Source organism: Pseudonaja textilis, chromosome 4 (genome assembly GCF_049901715.1).
Source record: "Pseudonaja textilis isolate UNSWEBS1 chromosome 4, rPseTex1.2, whole genome shotgun sequence".
NCBI classification, from domain to species: domain Eukaryota; kingdom Metazoa; phylum Chordata; class Lepidosauria; order Squamata; family Elapidae; genus Pseudonaja; species Pseudonaja textilis.
The window spans coordinates 7,771,354-7,786,043 of NC_141993.1; the positions used below are offsets into that span (position 1 = coordinate 7,771,354).

At 39.5% G+C, this 14,690-nt stretch overlaps 1 protein-coding gene across 13 annotated transcripts in view; it reads left to right on the top strand.

Moving 5' to 3' along the window:
- KCNMA1 (potassium calcium-activated channel subfamily M alpha 1) overlaps positions 1 to 14,690 on the top strand; it is a 504,709-nt gene that overhangs the window by 342,755 nt on the left and 147,264 nt on the right. For all 13 annotated transcript variants that reach the window (XM_087933804.1, XM_087933806.1, XM_087933813.1 and 10 more), the window contains 5 exons: positions 1,840 to 1,950; positions 6,133 to 6,238; positions 7,790 to 7,872; positions 9,677 to 9,746; positions 11,531 to 11,686. In XM_087933804.1, coding sequence (XP_087789930.1) covers positions 1,840 to 1,950; positions 6,133 to 6,238; positions 7,790 to 7,872; positions 9,677 to 9,746; positions 11,531 to 11,686 — 526 coding nt within the window. The remainder of the gene's footprint in view (positions 1 to 1,839; positions 1,951 to 6,132; positions 6,239 to 7,789; positions 7,873 to 9,676; positions 9,747 to 11,530; positions 11,687 to 14,690) is intronic.

Here is a 14,690-nt window from a genome sequence, read left to right on the forward strand (position 1 = left end):
AGGAAATGGCTTGGAAGCAAGCACTGAAGCCATCGACAAGCAGTTACTGGTAGGGAAACGACAGTCTGGCTGTTCGAGAGAAAAAGGGACAGGAAAGAAAAAACAGAGAGAGAGAAAATCTGGGCAAGGAACTGTGTGTTGAAACATAAACATCACTTTTGCAGCTCCCAGAGTATCCTGGGGTCTTTTCTTACTTCTTTAGGGGTTCTAAGCTTTGCAGATACTTAAAGGATGCATAGCAGCCATTATTCATTGGGCTTCTCCATTTTGGCAATATGGCTGACACACAACACCAAACTTCAGTGGGTAGAATTTGTTCTGTGTTACGGAATTTTTGTGGCAGCCTTGGATTCTCTTCTTTTAGAGTCTCAACTATTATAGGTAAACAATGCTAGTAACAGACATTTATAATGCCTCGGTAAAACCATACTTGCAATACACTGCATCCCGTTTTGGTCACCATGATATAAATAAAATGGTGTTCAGACTCTGGAAAAAGTGCAGAGAGGAAAAACAAAGATGATTAGGAGGCTGGAAGCTAAAACTTGTTCTGCCCTTTTGCTTCTCTGATGAATGATGTTTTTGATCCTGATTTGCTTAAGTAATAATTAAAAAGTTAATGTTAAGAACCGTGGTGGTGCAGTGGTTAGAATGCAGTATTGCAGGCTAATTCTGCCGACTGCCAGCAGTTCAATCCTGACCGGCTCAAGGTTGACTCAGCTTTCCATCCCTCCAAAGTCAGTAAAATGAGGACCCAAATTGTTGGGGGCAATTGACTGATTTTGTAAACTGCTTAGAGAGGGCTGCAAAGCACTATGAAGCAATATATAAGTCTAAGGGCTATTGCTATTGTTATTGACTGGCCTGAGTCAAAATGTTAAATGGCATTATGCAAAAAGAAAAGACCATTCATCTAACTGGAATTTGCTATGGGCCATAATGGCTAAGGATGCTGTAGTAGGGGTGGCTTATTAATTGATTAGTCTTATGACTGTATCAAAGAAAATAAACATAAAATACAAGATCTAATTCTAGGGTGAAATTGGTAAAACAGAATACAGAAATAAAAATCCTGTGTTGTAATCAAACATTTGGAAAAATACATCACCTTTATCTATATTATATTATGTGTGTGTGTATGTAAATATGTATATATGCATTAATCCCAAACTGTTCACTATCCTGAGTTCTTAGCTGAATCGCCTTAACTATAAACTTAGCAGTTTTTCTCACAATATATAAAGGACTCCCTACGGTTTTTACTCCTCTTGTCATTGGCAACTATTGGGATAGTGCTCCTCTGTATGTCAATGCCATTGAGGCAGCACTGTCCGAAGACATTTCTGTGGTCATGTGGCCCAGGATTATGCCACATGCACTGTTACCTTCCCACCAAAGTTGTACCTATTTATCTACTTGCATTTGCATGCTTTCAAATTGCTGGGTTGGAAGGAGCTGCAGCGAGGGACGGGAGCTCAACCCATCACATGGAGCTCAGATCTCAAACAGGCATCTTAACCACTAAGCCACCTCACAACATATAAGGCTGCTGGAAATGTAGCATCTAAAACATGCTAGGCAATGTGCTTCTGGTTTATTTATGTGACTATAATTACAATGTATTGAATTAAGTGTTATTCATTTAAGACTCTGTAATATGGGTATTTAAGTTTCTCTTTTCAAGAATAACTGGAGACCATCACTAGATTAATGCTTATTTCCTTTTTTCATGATTATTTTTGTACAAAAGTAACAGTCACGAACCTTTAAATTAATTTGTTCTTGTTCTTCCTGGTCCTCTTTACAGCAGACTTAACTGTGTCCTTTTTTCTGTCCCAGGCACATTGTTGTCTGTGGCCACATCACTTTGGAAAGTGTGTCCAATTTCTTGAAGGACTTCCTACACAAGGACAGGGATGATGTCAACGTAGAAATTGTCTTTCTGCATAAGTAAGTACCTTTATGTCACTACTCACACAAAAAGGGTGAGTTGGGACCCTAAAATTTAGAGAAGATAGTTGAAGTCCACATATCTGAAAGTTGCTAAGGTTGAAGAACATAAACTAGAAGATGAAACACCAATAAATCGAAGATATGAAATCTGCAGAAAACTCTGGATTTTCCAGTTCCATAATTCCTCTTATCAAGTCTACAGTTGGGTCAGATTTGATATAAGGTTAATGAAAAACTTCAATAAATAGCAACTTTAAGATATGGAGACTTCAGCTTTGTGCGGCTAGCTGGGGAATTCTGGGAATTGAAGTCTACATGTCTGAAAGTTGCTAAAGTTGAGGAACACGAAACTAGAAGATGCCACCTGTTGAGGCCATTGGGATGTTGGATTCAGTGGCAATCTCAGCAGGATGCATTGAGAAGATGAGGATGTCCAAATTGAACTCAAGGCATGAAGTAGGTGGGCATCCATTCTTCCTGATTATTTGATCCATAAAGCAAATTATGCATCAACCATAACCTCTGGTTTTTAAAATAAGAAGAGCTGCATTCAAATCCTTTTCAATAATGGAACTCATTCTATTTCCATGAAAAGGGGTGTGTGTGGGGGGGTCACCATTCTTCAGATAAGTTTGATACATAACATTGTCACAAAAATAACATTGTTAATGGTAGCACTAAACATATACAATATCCAGGTGGGTTTTACTTGGAAGAAGGATTAGTGGGCTAAAATGCACGACTCAAACCAGATTGAGGGCTCCTTGGTGCTCTCTGAGCTTGGTTGCAGGTGTTTCAACAGTACACCGGTGATGGTATCTAGTTTGGTAATGAAACATCTGCAAGGAAAACTACCAAGCTCAGAAAACCACCAAGGACCCCACAATCTGAAATCTGCTGTCAAATTCTGGGGGAAATATTTTCTCTTGCCCCACTTGCAAACAAGGCTAGTAATAGACATTGTTTTTGGATTCTGTAGTTTATAATTATTTAGCTTTTGGAAAGTGTTTGTAATAGTCTGAGTACCTCTTTTGAAAAAAGACACCCTACAAATATTTCCGCTGAGAGCACAGAATATGCCTTTTTGTATTGTCCTTTGACTCATAAGTACATTTTAATGACATATTTAACCAGGCAGGGTATATAAAATAGGGCAAGAATGCATTGTCTGCTTTTGGATTTGGTCCTGAATATAATTAAAGGCACAAACCATTTAACTAAAACGAATGGATGAATATGAGATTTCCATATGGTTGTAGTGGATAATTGTATTTTTTATTATGCCATTCATAGACCTTTCCTACAAACCAAGATGAGTGGGTTGTATTTGGCCTGATATTTTAAATGTCATAATCATGGAGGGACATATCTATGGAGATTCTCAGTCATCCAGGATTGTTCCAAAGGTGCCTTTTCACGAGGCAACTGGACTTTCTTGGGTTTTCTTTGAAGACGTTTCACTTCTCCTCCAAGAAGCTTCTTCAGCTTCTTTAGAACTTCAGTTCTGAAGAACTTCAGAGCTGAAGAAGCTTCTTGGAGGAGAAGCAAAACGTCTTCAAAGAAAACCAAGAAAGTCCAGCTGCCTCTTGAAAAAGGGGCATCTTTTCTTAAGCCATTAAAAGGTCTAATTAAAGTTGTGTACGCTTTCAATGCCTTATACCTTTGAAGTAAATGATAAGATCTCATTAACTTACTTGAACACTTTTGAGCTTTTTTTATGAACTGAAAAAAAGATGCTCTAAGTCGTCAAATCAAATCTGTGTTATGCTCACAGTCCAACATAACTGTTTCTTTAATGGAACTCAGTGTGTCTCTTAAAGCAGTCGCAATATACTGCATTTTCCAGACTCGGTTGGCATGCTGAAGAAAAGTTGACTGGCCTTAGTGAATAGAGTTATGTTTTGCTGAGATTCCAAGATCTTTAGAGTTTAGTTTATTGATTAGCTCATAGGCCACATTAAAGTGAAGAGTTCCAAACACAAATTATTACTAAAATCCAATAAAAAAACAATTTAAAATGAAATTGGATCTTTGCTGAGATTTGAAAGAATACCTCCAAACCATTTTTAAAGCATGCTTTGTGTGACTTTTGGGTTTAGAGGCTGAAAATTATTTTAGGATTCTTAAAGGGGTCCCAATGGGAAAATTTGAATAGGATTCTTCGAACAAGGAGAATATAATCAAGGTCTTGTTAAATATAGTCAAGATCTTAAATATAGTCAAGATCTTGTTGATGATCCAAGCTCTGTAAAGGACCTTGGAATACTCATCTCTAATGATCTAAGTGCTAGAGCCCAATGTAACTACATAGCCAAAAAGGCATTAAGAGTTGTTAACCTAATCCTACGTAGCTTTTTCTCTGGTAATATCACACTACTAACTAGAGTATACAAAACATTTGCTAGACCAATACTCGAATACAGCTCATCGGTCTGGAACCCACATTACGTATCTGATATAAGCACAGTTGAGATAGTCCAGAAATATTTCACAAGAAGAATTCTCCACTCCTCTTCTTGTTGTAGAATACCTTATGCCACCAGACTTGAAATTCTAGAACTAGAAAACCTTGAATTACACCATCTTTGGTCTGATCTAAGTATGGTATATAAAATCATACATTGCAATGTCCTACCTGTCAATGAATACTTCAGCTTCAACCATAACAACACAAGAGCACACAACAGATACAAACTCAAGGTTAACCGCACCAAGCTTGATTGCAGGAAATACGACTTCAGCAACAGAGTGGTCAATGTCTGGAACCCTCTACCTGACTCTGTGGTTTCTTCCCCAAACCCCAAAAACTTTAACCTTAGACTGTCTACTATTGACCTCACCCCTTTCCCAAGAGGGGGCGTGCATGAGCGTACCAACGTGCCTACCATCCCTGTCCTATTGTTTCTTTTATTTTTCTTATATGTATTCATGTATTCATAGCTATGCATATATTTATACCTATTATCTTGCAAGCGATTGACAAATCAAAATAAATAAATCAAAATAAAATAAAAAGAGAAGAGTCAGCTATGCTTCCAAGGAACAGACAGTTTTAGGGTAATGTACTGGAAATGATCCATGGAGTCTTCCCATGAGGGATGTGTGTGTATGTGCGTGTGTATTTGTTTATATCCAGGCTTTGGCATTTACAAAAATAACTCAAGGCAGTGAACATATCCAACCCACTTTCTCTCCAACAGCCCGGTGTGGTGAGTTGAGCAGAGAGAGAGTGACTGGCCCAAAGTCACTCAGCTGGCTTTTCATAGCTAAGGCAGGACTAGAACTCAAGATCAGCTGGTTTCTATCCCAGTGCCTTAACCATTAGGCCAAACAGGCTTGCCGTTGCCTCTGATCAATTCATTATAAGCACCACTATAATTGGACCCAGTATATGAGTGTATAATGTCCATTTATGTGTGTGTGTGTGTGTGTCAGTGATGATATTCAATTTTTTTTTACTACTGGTTCTGTGGGTGTGGCTTGGTGTGCGTGGCAGGGGAAGGATACTGCATCTCCATTCCCTCCCCACTCCTGGGGGAAGGTTACTGTAAAATCCCCATCCCCTCCCCACCCCACTAACCTGCTTTCCAGGTCCGTTCTCCTGTGCAGGACAACCAAAGAAGACCCAGCTGATGAGCTGGGACTCGGAAAGTGGAGAATAGATGAGGTGGGTCCAGTCAGAAGTGACATTGGCCGGTTCTCCGAACTACTCAAAATTTCTACTACTGGTTCTCCAGAACCTATCAGAACTGGCTGAATACCACCTCTGGTGCATGTGTGTGCGTGTGTGTGTGTGTGTGTGTGTGTGTATAGCAGAATAAACTTAATTCACCTTCTTCAGTAAAGTTAAGCACTTGTATAATGTGCCTTTGAGTGCAACATCTTTCAAAATACATCCACTCCATTAATTCCAGAGAAAAAAGGGAGGACACAATTGAAATTCTGAACATAATCAACTTCCCTAATCCCTTTTTAAACCCTTCTGACCTGGGGATGATATTTGGATTAAAGTGAAAATGTTCTGAAGAGCTCGTAGCTTGCAAAGACGATGGAGATGAAAATGATCATGTACAAAATAGATGTTGCGAGCAGCTGCTAAACCTCTTAACCTTTTGGAACTATTCAAGAAATAAGTTTTGTCCCCCTCTCTCTCTCCCCCCTCTTTCTTTTTAAATTTAGTATCTCCCCTAACCTTGAATTGGAAGCTCTTTTTAAACGACACTTCACTCAGGTGGAATTTTTTCAGGGTTCAGTTCTCAATCCGCATGACTTGGCTAGAGTAAAGGTAAGGAAGGGTTTCTTTTCTATTTTCTACCCTAGCATTTGGAGAAGGGATTGAACGGGTGGGGTCTAAAACGCCAAACTGATTTTAAAACCCCATTCCATTTCCCCAAAAGAAAAATGAGAGGTCTTATCCTGTAAAGAAGTTGAGAAAACTCAACACTGTTTTTTCCATTTCCATGACAGAATGGGACAGCTCACTGTAGGACATCAACTCAGAACAATTTGACAATTCAATTTAATTATTTAAAGTAAATAAAAAAAATATTTTACTTCTTGTCATTCACATTTTGTGCTGTCTTTCCTTTGCATCTTTTCTTTAATAATTCTATTCCATTTTTTTAATGTTAGTATAACTCTTGTCCCGCAATGAGATGGCCATGATGAGTTGGCCATGTCAAGTGGGCTGTGGCAAGTTGGCTGTGGCAAGTTGACCCTGTCAAGTTGACCATGTCAAGTTGGCCGTGGCAAGTTGGCTGTGGCAAGTTGGCCGTGGCAAGTTGGCCGTGGCAAGTTGACCATGTCAAGTTGGCTGTGGCAAGTTGACCATGTCAAGTTGGCTGTGGCAAGTTGGCCGTGGCAAGTTGGCCGTGGCAAGTTGACCATGGCAAGTTGACCATGGCAAGTTGGCTGTGGCAAGTTGGCTGTGGCAAGTTGACCATGTCAAGTTAGCTGTGGCAAGTTGACCATGTCAAGTTGGCTGTGGCAAGTTGACCATGTCAAGTTGGCTGTGGCAAGTTGGCCACAGCAAATTGGCCACGGCAAGTTGGCCATGGCAAATTGTCATAGATCCTTTCCATGGTGCTTTGGCAGAAATCCTACCACTCTAGCCATCAAACTATAACAATGGGTTGAAGCTTAAGTAACCAGAAGTCCCTTCAAGTTCAAATTGGCTCAGAAGAAATGTCACAAAATTATTAGCTTTCTGGACTATTAATCCTTCTGGAATAATGAGATCCTGTTTTATAATATGATTATTTCAGAAAAAAGAAGATGGATAATGCAGCAACATGCAAACAAGTTTAAGACTGAAGTAGCCACAGTTCAGAATTCTGCTTTTATGAACAGGCTAATCATTGCGAATATAACCCTTTTCTTATAGAATTTCAAAAGAAAAAGTCAACAGGCCCATGGCTGGTCTCTCAGTCCAACCACAAAGCTTGAAGTCTAGAACTTGAAGACTATATGTGTATATAAAATAGAAGCTGGAAGTTGTTAGGCCTTGGGCACAATGTTATTCACCCCTGGCAACTTCCAGATGTGTGAACTTTGGCACCCAGGAGTCTCAGTAATGGCCAAGCTGGCTGGAGACCTGAATCCACACATCTGGAGGCTGCTAAGGTTGAGCTACAGGCATGCTTTTCTTCATAACATCTGGAGGTTGAAAGGAACCTATGAATAATAATGTTCACTTGCATGAAATAATTCGTAGGTCTGCCATTCAAATCTACATGTAATCTCTTAGCCCAGATTCCATAAAAAGCCAAATACGTTTTGGGGGGAAGAAAAAAGTTGCTTTTTTTGTGTGTTTTATGGTTTCTCCTTTGATGTCCAGATAGAGTCAGCAGATGCTTGCTTGATCCTTGCCAACAAATACTGCGCAGATCCAGATGCTGAAGATGCTTCTAATATCATGAGGTAAATTTAGATGGAGCACGATTGGTATTGGATGTTCCTTTTTGAGTTTGCCAAATATGGCTGTGAATTGAGGGAATATCAGACACTGCACATCAAACTTGGTTTCTGGGGAGGATGTGAAATGGTGGGGCTTATGCAGAGAGGAATTAAAAATAGAACACGGATGGAATATAATGCCTTGTTCCTGGAAAGAACACAAAAGAGCCTCATTTTGTGGTTTCTTAGGAAAGTTGGTTATCTTTGAGAGCTACCTAGATAAGCTAAGATGTCAGATTCATGGAAGTGTGGTGTTAGAAGAGTCTCAAAAGCCAACAATCTTCCTTAATTGAGGAATTCAAAGGAAAGTGTCCCAGATAGATAGGTATCTGGATGAGGTCATACAATCAAGAGCTTCGGTTGCCAAAAACGGAGGATAAATCACCACATAATAGCATTATGGTTTCTTGCTGATTATCTTAAGACTCCAAGAAGCTTGAAAATTGAAAGCCTTGTAGAAGAGCCACATGAAGTAGTCCTTTGATTTACAGCAGTTCGTTTAGTGACCGTTCAAAGTTACAACGGCGCTGAAAAAAGTGACTTACGACCAATTTATAATCAATGTAGAGAAAAGTAAAGTCTTACACTTAGGCAAGAAAAACCCAAAGGACACATACAGACTGGGTGAAACCAGGTTTTATAGCAGTAACCATGAGAGGAATCTTGGAGTCTTAGTGGACAACCAGTTAAATATGAGCTAGCAGTGTGCAGCAGCAACCAAAAAAGCTAAGATGGATACAATCAAGATCAAGGGAGGTACTAATACCACTCTATAAAGCCCTTGTAAGGCCACATCTAGAATACTGCATCCAATTTTGGTCACCACACTATAAAAAGATGTCGAGACTCTAGAAAGAGTGCAGAGAAGAGCATCCAGGATGATGAGGGGATTGGAGGCTAAAATATATTATGAATGGTTACAGGAACTGGGCATGGCTAGTCTAATGAAGACAAGGACCAGGAGAGACAGGATAGCAGTCTTCCAATATTTAAGGGGCTGCCATAGAGAGAAGGAAGAGGTCAAGCTTTTTTCCAAAGCACCTGAAGGCCAGACCAGGAACAATGGGGGAAACTGATCAAGGAGAGATTCAACCTAGAAATAAGGAGAAATTTTCTGACAGTAATTGATGGAACAGAAGTTGCCTTTAGAAGTTGTGGGAGCTTCATCAGTGGAGGTTTTCAAGAAGAGACTGGACTGTCAACTGTCAGAAATGGTGTAGGGTCCCTTGCTTGGGTGGGGGGCTGGATTAGATGACCTACAAGGTCCCTTCCAACTCTGTTAATCTGCTACTTTCTGATTTTCATACTTCTGACCATGGGTAGCACCCCCATGGTTATGTAATCAAAATTCAGACACTTGTCAAGTGGTTCATATTTTTGATGGTTGCAGTGTCCCAGGTTCAGGTGATCAACTTTTGTGAACTCCTGAGAAGCAAAGCTGATGGGGAAGCCAGCTTCACTTAACAATGATGTTACTCATTTAACGACTGCAGTAACTCACTTAATAACTGTGGCAAGAAAGGTCACAAAATGAGGCAAAACTCCCCTAACCAATGTCTCACTTAATAGAATACATTTGGGGTTCAATTGTGATCATAAGTCAAGGAGGACCTGCATTAATCTACCATAGCCAAAAATCAGGAAGAATCTCATAGTACCTTGTTCCCTAACATATTTTATCTGGGCTTTTTGAAGCTGTCTACCAAGAATAAACAAGAAACTTTTTCCAAATTAAAATGACGAGAATTGCTTTTTATCCCCTTTTCAGAGTAATTTCTATAAAGAACTACCACCCAAAAATAAGAATAATCACTCAGATGCTGCAGTATCACAATAAGGTAAGGAATACTGTGATAATTTGCCATCAACATTTTCTGATAAAAGATTTCTCCAATAAATTGCCCAAGAAGACACTAGAATAGAGACATGAAGACATAATATTTAAGATAAGAGTCATGGTGGTGCAGTGGTTAGACTGCGGTATTGCAGGCTAACTCACTGCTCAATCCAGGAGTTCGATTCTGAGCAGCTCCAGTTTGACTCAGCCTTCCCTCCTTCCGAGGTCGGTAAAATGAGGACCCAGATTGTTGGTGGCCACTATGCTGACTTTGTGTGTCGTATGTGGGATGGACAGCTATTTTCAGGGGAGGGAAATGCAAAATTTATTTCTCATTCCTGAAGTGGTCCATGCTGAACATCTGGTCTGTGTCATCTTGGAGAAATGTAAAGAAAAAAAAAAACAATTAAAAACAAAAACAAAACAATGCAGAAAAAAAAACAATTTCTACCAACCTGCCTTCCATGGAGGACCTGTATCCTGCACGAGTCAAAAAGAAGGCTGTGAAAATATCTACAGATCCCTCATATTCTGGACATAAATTGTTTCAACTTCTACCCTCAAACCGATGCTGTAGGGCACTGCACACCAGAACAACTAGACACAAGGACAGTTTTTTTTCCCCATGTCATCCCTTTGCTAAACAACTATTTCCCACAACGCTGTCAAACTAATTATTAAGATTGTAGTACCATTATTCTTCTCATCCTTCCTGTTACCTATCTCCTCCTACTTATGATGATAACCTTGTTGCTTGTATCATTTTGATTTGTATTGTTTTATTTAGTTTCCTAGTATGATTTAATTGCTTATTTAGTGTCCTATAACTATCACTAAGTGTTATATCTTATGATTCTTGATGAATGCATCTTTTATGTATACTGACAGCTTATGCACTGTAGACAAATTCCTTGTGTATCCAATCACACTTGGCCAATAAAGAAATTCTATTCTGTTCTGTTCTATTCTATTCTATTCTATTCTATTCTATTCTATTCTATTCTACTCTACTCTACTCTATTCTTTTTTCCTCATTCTTTTTCATTCTTTCCCTATTCTATTCTATTCTATTCTATTCTATTCTATTCTACTCTATTCTTTTTTCCTCATTCTTTTTCATTCTTTCCTTATTCTATTCTTTCCTTATTCTATTCTATTCTATTCTATTCTATTCTATTCTATTCTATTCTATTCTATTCTATTCTATTGAAGCAACCTATAACTAAGGAGAAATTTCCTGACAGAACAATTAATCCAGAAGTTATGAATGCTCCAACACTGGAGGTTTTTAAGAAGAGATTGGACAATCATTTGTCTGAAATGGTATAGGGTTTCCTGCCTGAACAGGGGGTTGGACTAGAAGACCTCCAAGGTCCCTTCCAACTCCTTTTCTATGCTATGCTATGCTATTTCCATTCCATTCCATTCTCTATTCTATTCTATGTCCCCATGCTTGAATGTTCTCCCTGTGGAAAGAATCACATTCTCAACATGGGAAGTCCATGAACCAAGTTGTGATAGTTATTATATTCTTTAACTCCCAGAGCAGAGTTAGTTTTCCAAATAATGAAAAAAGAAAACCGCACTTCAATCAGAACAGGACCACTTGGTGCAGCCAACTCTCGCTGCAAAATGAAAAACGAAAGATATCCCCTTCCCTTTACTCCCCACCCCCTCTTGCCTTCCCCTGAGATGATAAGATGCATAATCAAAGATCTGAGGGATCAGGGCTGACCTGTGTGTGTGTGTGTGTGTGTGTGTGTTTGTTTGTTTTTTCTGTTGCAGGCCCATCTGCTGAATATTCCAAGCTGGAACTGGAAGGAAGGCGATGATGCCATATGCCTTGCAGAACTGAAGCTGGGATTCATTGCCCAAAGCTGCCTGGCACCAGGCCTATCGACCATGTTGGCAAACCTCTTCTCCATGAGATCATTTATAAAGGTAGCATCCTGTTTTGGGAGGGGGTATTTAATGGGTTTCGGTTTGTCAAGGGGCCATGGCTTAAACTCAAAACTCAGAAAAGAATCCATCAAAATTAAAACATAGAACAATATACAGCAAAGGGAAAAAAAAAAAAACTTTGCTGTTACAGATTGGGCAAGGGGCCAGGTTCTTTCCTAATTATATTTTTATTTGGCAGATCCATGGGCCATTAAAGATTGTCCGTAGCACAATCTTTCTGTCTCTTTATTCCTGTTAGATAAACCACATGTTTATCAACAGAGAAATCCTTTGCAGTTAAAAATATGGTCTCTATCCAACCCATATGGCAACAAATCACCCACAAGGGGGAAGGCATAATGGTTTTCCTTTCTCCAACGTTTTTGCCTCCATCCATTGGCTGGGTATCTCAGATTGCAATTATAAAGGTGGAACACACATCTGTACCGAAGTCCAAAGCTCCAATGAGAATCATTCATCTATTCACTTTATTTCATTTCATTCAAGAAGTCCCCTGGGATTTATGAGAAATTCAAACTACTGTAGTTCAGTAATGCTTAAATGTTCTCAAATGTTTGTACCAGTTTGTTCTCTTAGTATTAATTTGGTCTGGGTTTTTTTCTCTTTCTTTCTTTCTTTCTTTCTTTCTTTCTTTCTTTCTTTCTTTCTTTCTTTCTTTCTTTCTTTCCACACTATCCAATTTGGGAATTTGGGTCGATTCTTTTAGAGTCGAACGTGATCCCATGAAATGAACTGTAGACTTAGAAGGTCATTCTTGGCAGGCTTTGATAACATGGCTCAGCGGTTAAAGATGCTGAACTTGAAAACTGTCAGTTCAGGTTGGAGACCCTAGCACCGTGCAACGGGGTGAGTTCCCACTCCTTGTGCCAGCTCCTGCCCACCTAGCAGTTTGAAAGCATGTTAGTGTGAGTAGATAAATAGGTACCACTTTGGTGGGAAGGTAACAGGATTCCATGCAACTTTGACATATATACCCATGCTGGCCATTTCACCAGAGGAATCATCTTTGGACTACATTGGCTCTTTTGGCCAAGAAATGGAGATGAACACTACACCACAGAGTCAGAAATGACTGGACAGGGAAACATTCACCATTACCTTTAGTGTCAACACACAGTACACAACATGGAGCACAATACAATGAGCAACAACTGAGAAGAGCAGCAAAAATGATCAAGGAACGGGGGCTAAACTTTGCGATGAACGGTTGTGGGAACTAGGTATGTGTAAGAAAGAAGACAATTACAGGTGACAGGATTGCATCTTCCAATATTTGGTCCACTTATTCTCCAAAGCACGTGACGAAAATGTTAATGGATGGAAGGTAACAAAGAGAGATCCAACCAAGTTGGGGAAATTTCCTGACAGTGAGAACGATTAAGGAGTGGAACGACTTGCCACCAGAAGTTGTGGATGCTCCATCACTTGAGAAATTGGACAGCAACTTCTATACAGTGATGTAGGGTCTCCAACTTGAGCAAGGGGTTGGACTAGAAGACCTCCAATGTCCCTCCCAACCCTGTTATTCTGTGTTTTGTGAGAACAGCAGTAATTCACCAGGCAGAGGAAACAGTACAATCAGCAACAACTTGTGCTGAAAAGTGACATTTGCAAGGTTATTCTCCAGCCACACACCTCTCAGTATGTCTGAGAGGAGGTAGCAGCTCTCTCAATTTCTCACGTGTTTTCAGACTAACGAGGAAATGCTCCTGGCAGATGAACTCAGAGCATAAACCATCCAAAATATTTCCTTTGCGCTATGATCAGCAATGACACTGCACGCATTTCACTGATTATGGCTTAATTTTGCAACCCATGTATTTCATTAGCCTTTCTCCCCAACATTAGTATCAAAACAAACTTAGAACAACTCGCAGCAGAATATTTTGTTTCATTTTTGCCTTTAGAGTTAGCAGTTTTCATATGGAACCTCTTAGTTTGCAGCAAACCCACTCGCCCACACATGTACACACACAAAATAATAATGGCAAGATAACCCAAGTCCATGCCATTCTGTTGGGTATAATAACCAAACAGATTTCTGAAAATGCTTACTTAAAAAAAAAACCACACACACACACAAACACACGGAGAGAAATGTAATGAGAATTCCCCAAACCCCAAAAACTTTAACCTTAGACTGTCTACTATTGACCCCACCCCTTTCCTAAGAGGTCTGTAGGGGGCGTGCATAAGCGCACCAACGTGCCTACCGTCCCTGTCCTATTGTTTCTTTTATTTTTCTTTTATTTTTCTTATATGTACCCATTTCATGTATTCATAACTATGTATACACTTATACTTATTATCTTGTAAACAATTGACAAATAAAATAAAATAAACAGACGGAATTTGCAATGCAAAAAAAATGCAAGAATTCCAAGCAGTGGATTCTGCTAGTTAGCAGAGTTCAAGATAAGTAGAGGTCCACTGTAGGTAAGTGGGAAAATTGGATCAACGTGGAAGCATTTTTAGGTTTGTCCAATGCTGATGGGGCAAGCCTTTTTGTATATAAACAGAGAACAGCCCTCTCTCTCTTCCAGCACTGATGATGTTACCTAATTTGGGTAGTAAAAACATCTGCAGGAAAGCAATCAAGCTCAGAGAGCACCAAGGACCTCAACGGATTGAATGTCATAAAGCGCTTTTCTCCATATCACATTATAGCTTGCTTTAACCCCATCGAACCGCATTGATCAAGCGATGATAATGTGATTATCGCACCATGCCGAGCTATAAATCATAGTTCATAAATCATAAATGTTGTGTTCGCATACCGGACTTAGCCAAAACCAAGCAAGGAAAGTTCAACATAATGCAACATTAACTAGCTTCAGTAATTTATGGGCTGCAGGCTTTTTTGATTTATTTATTTATGAGATACTTAGGATTGATTTGCTAAGTACAGGATGGGAGAACAAGCGAGGCCAGGAGAAGTAATCACAGACCTTAAATGAGCCAGAAAGGTTTGTAATAAATTCAT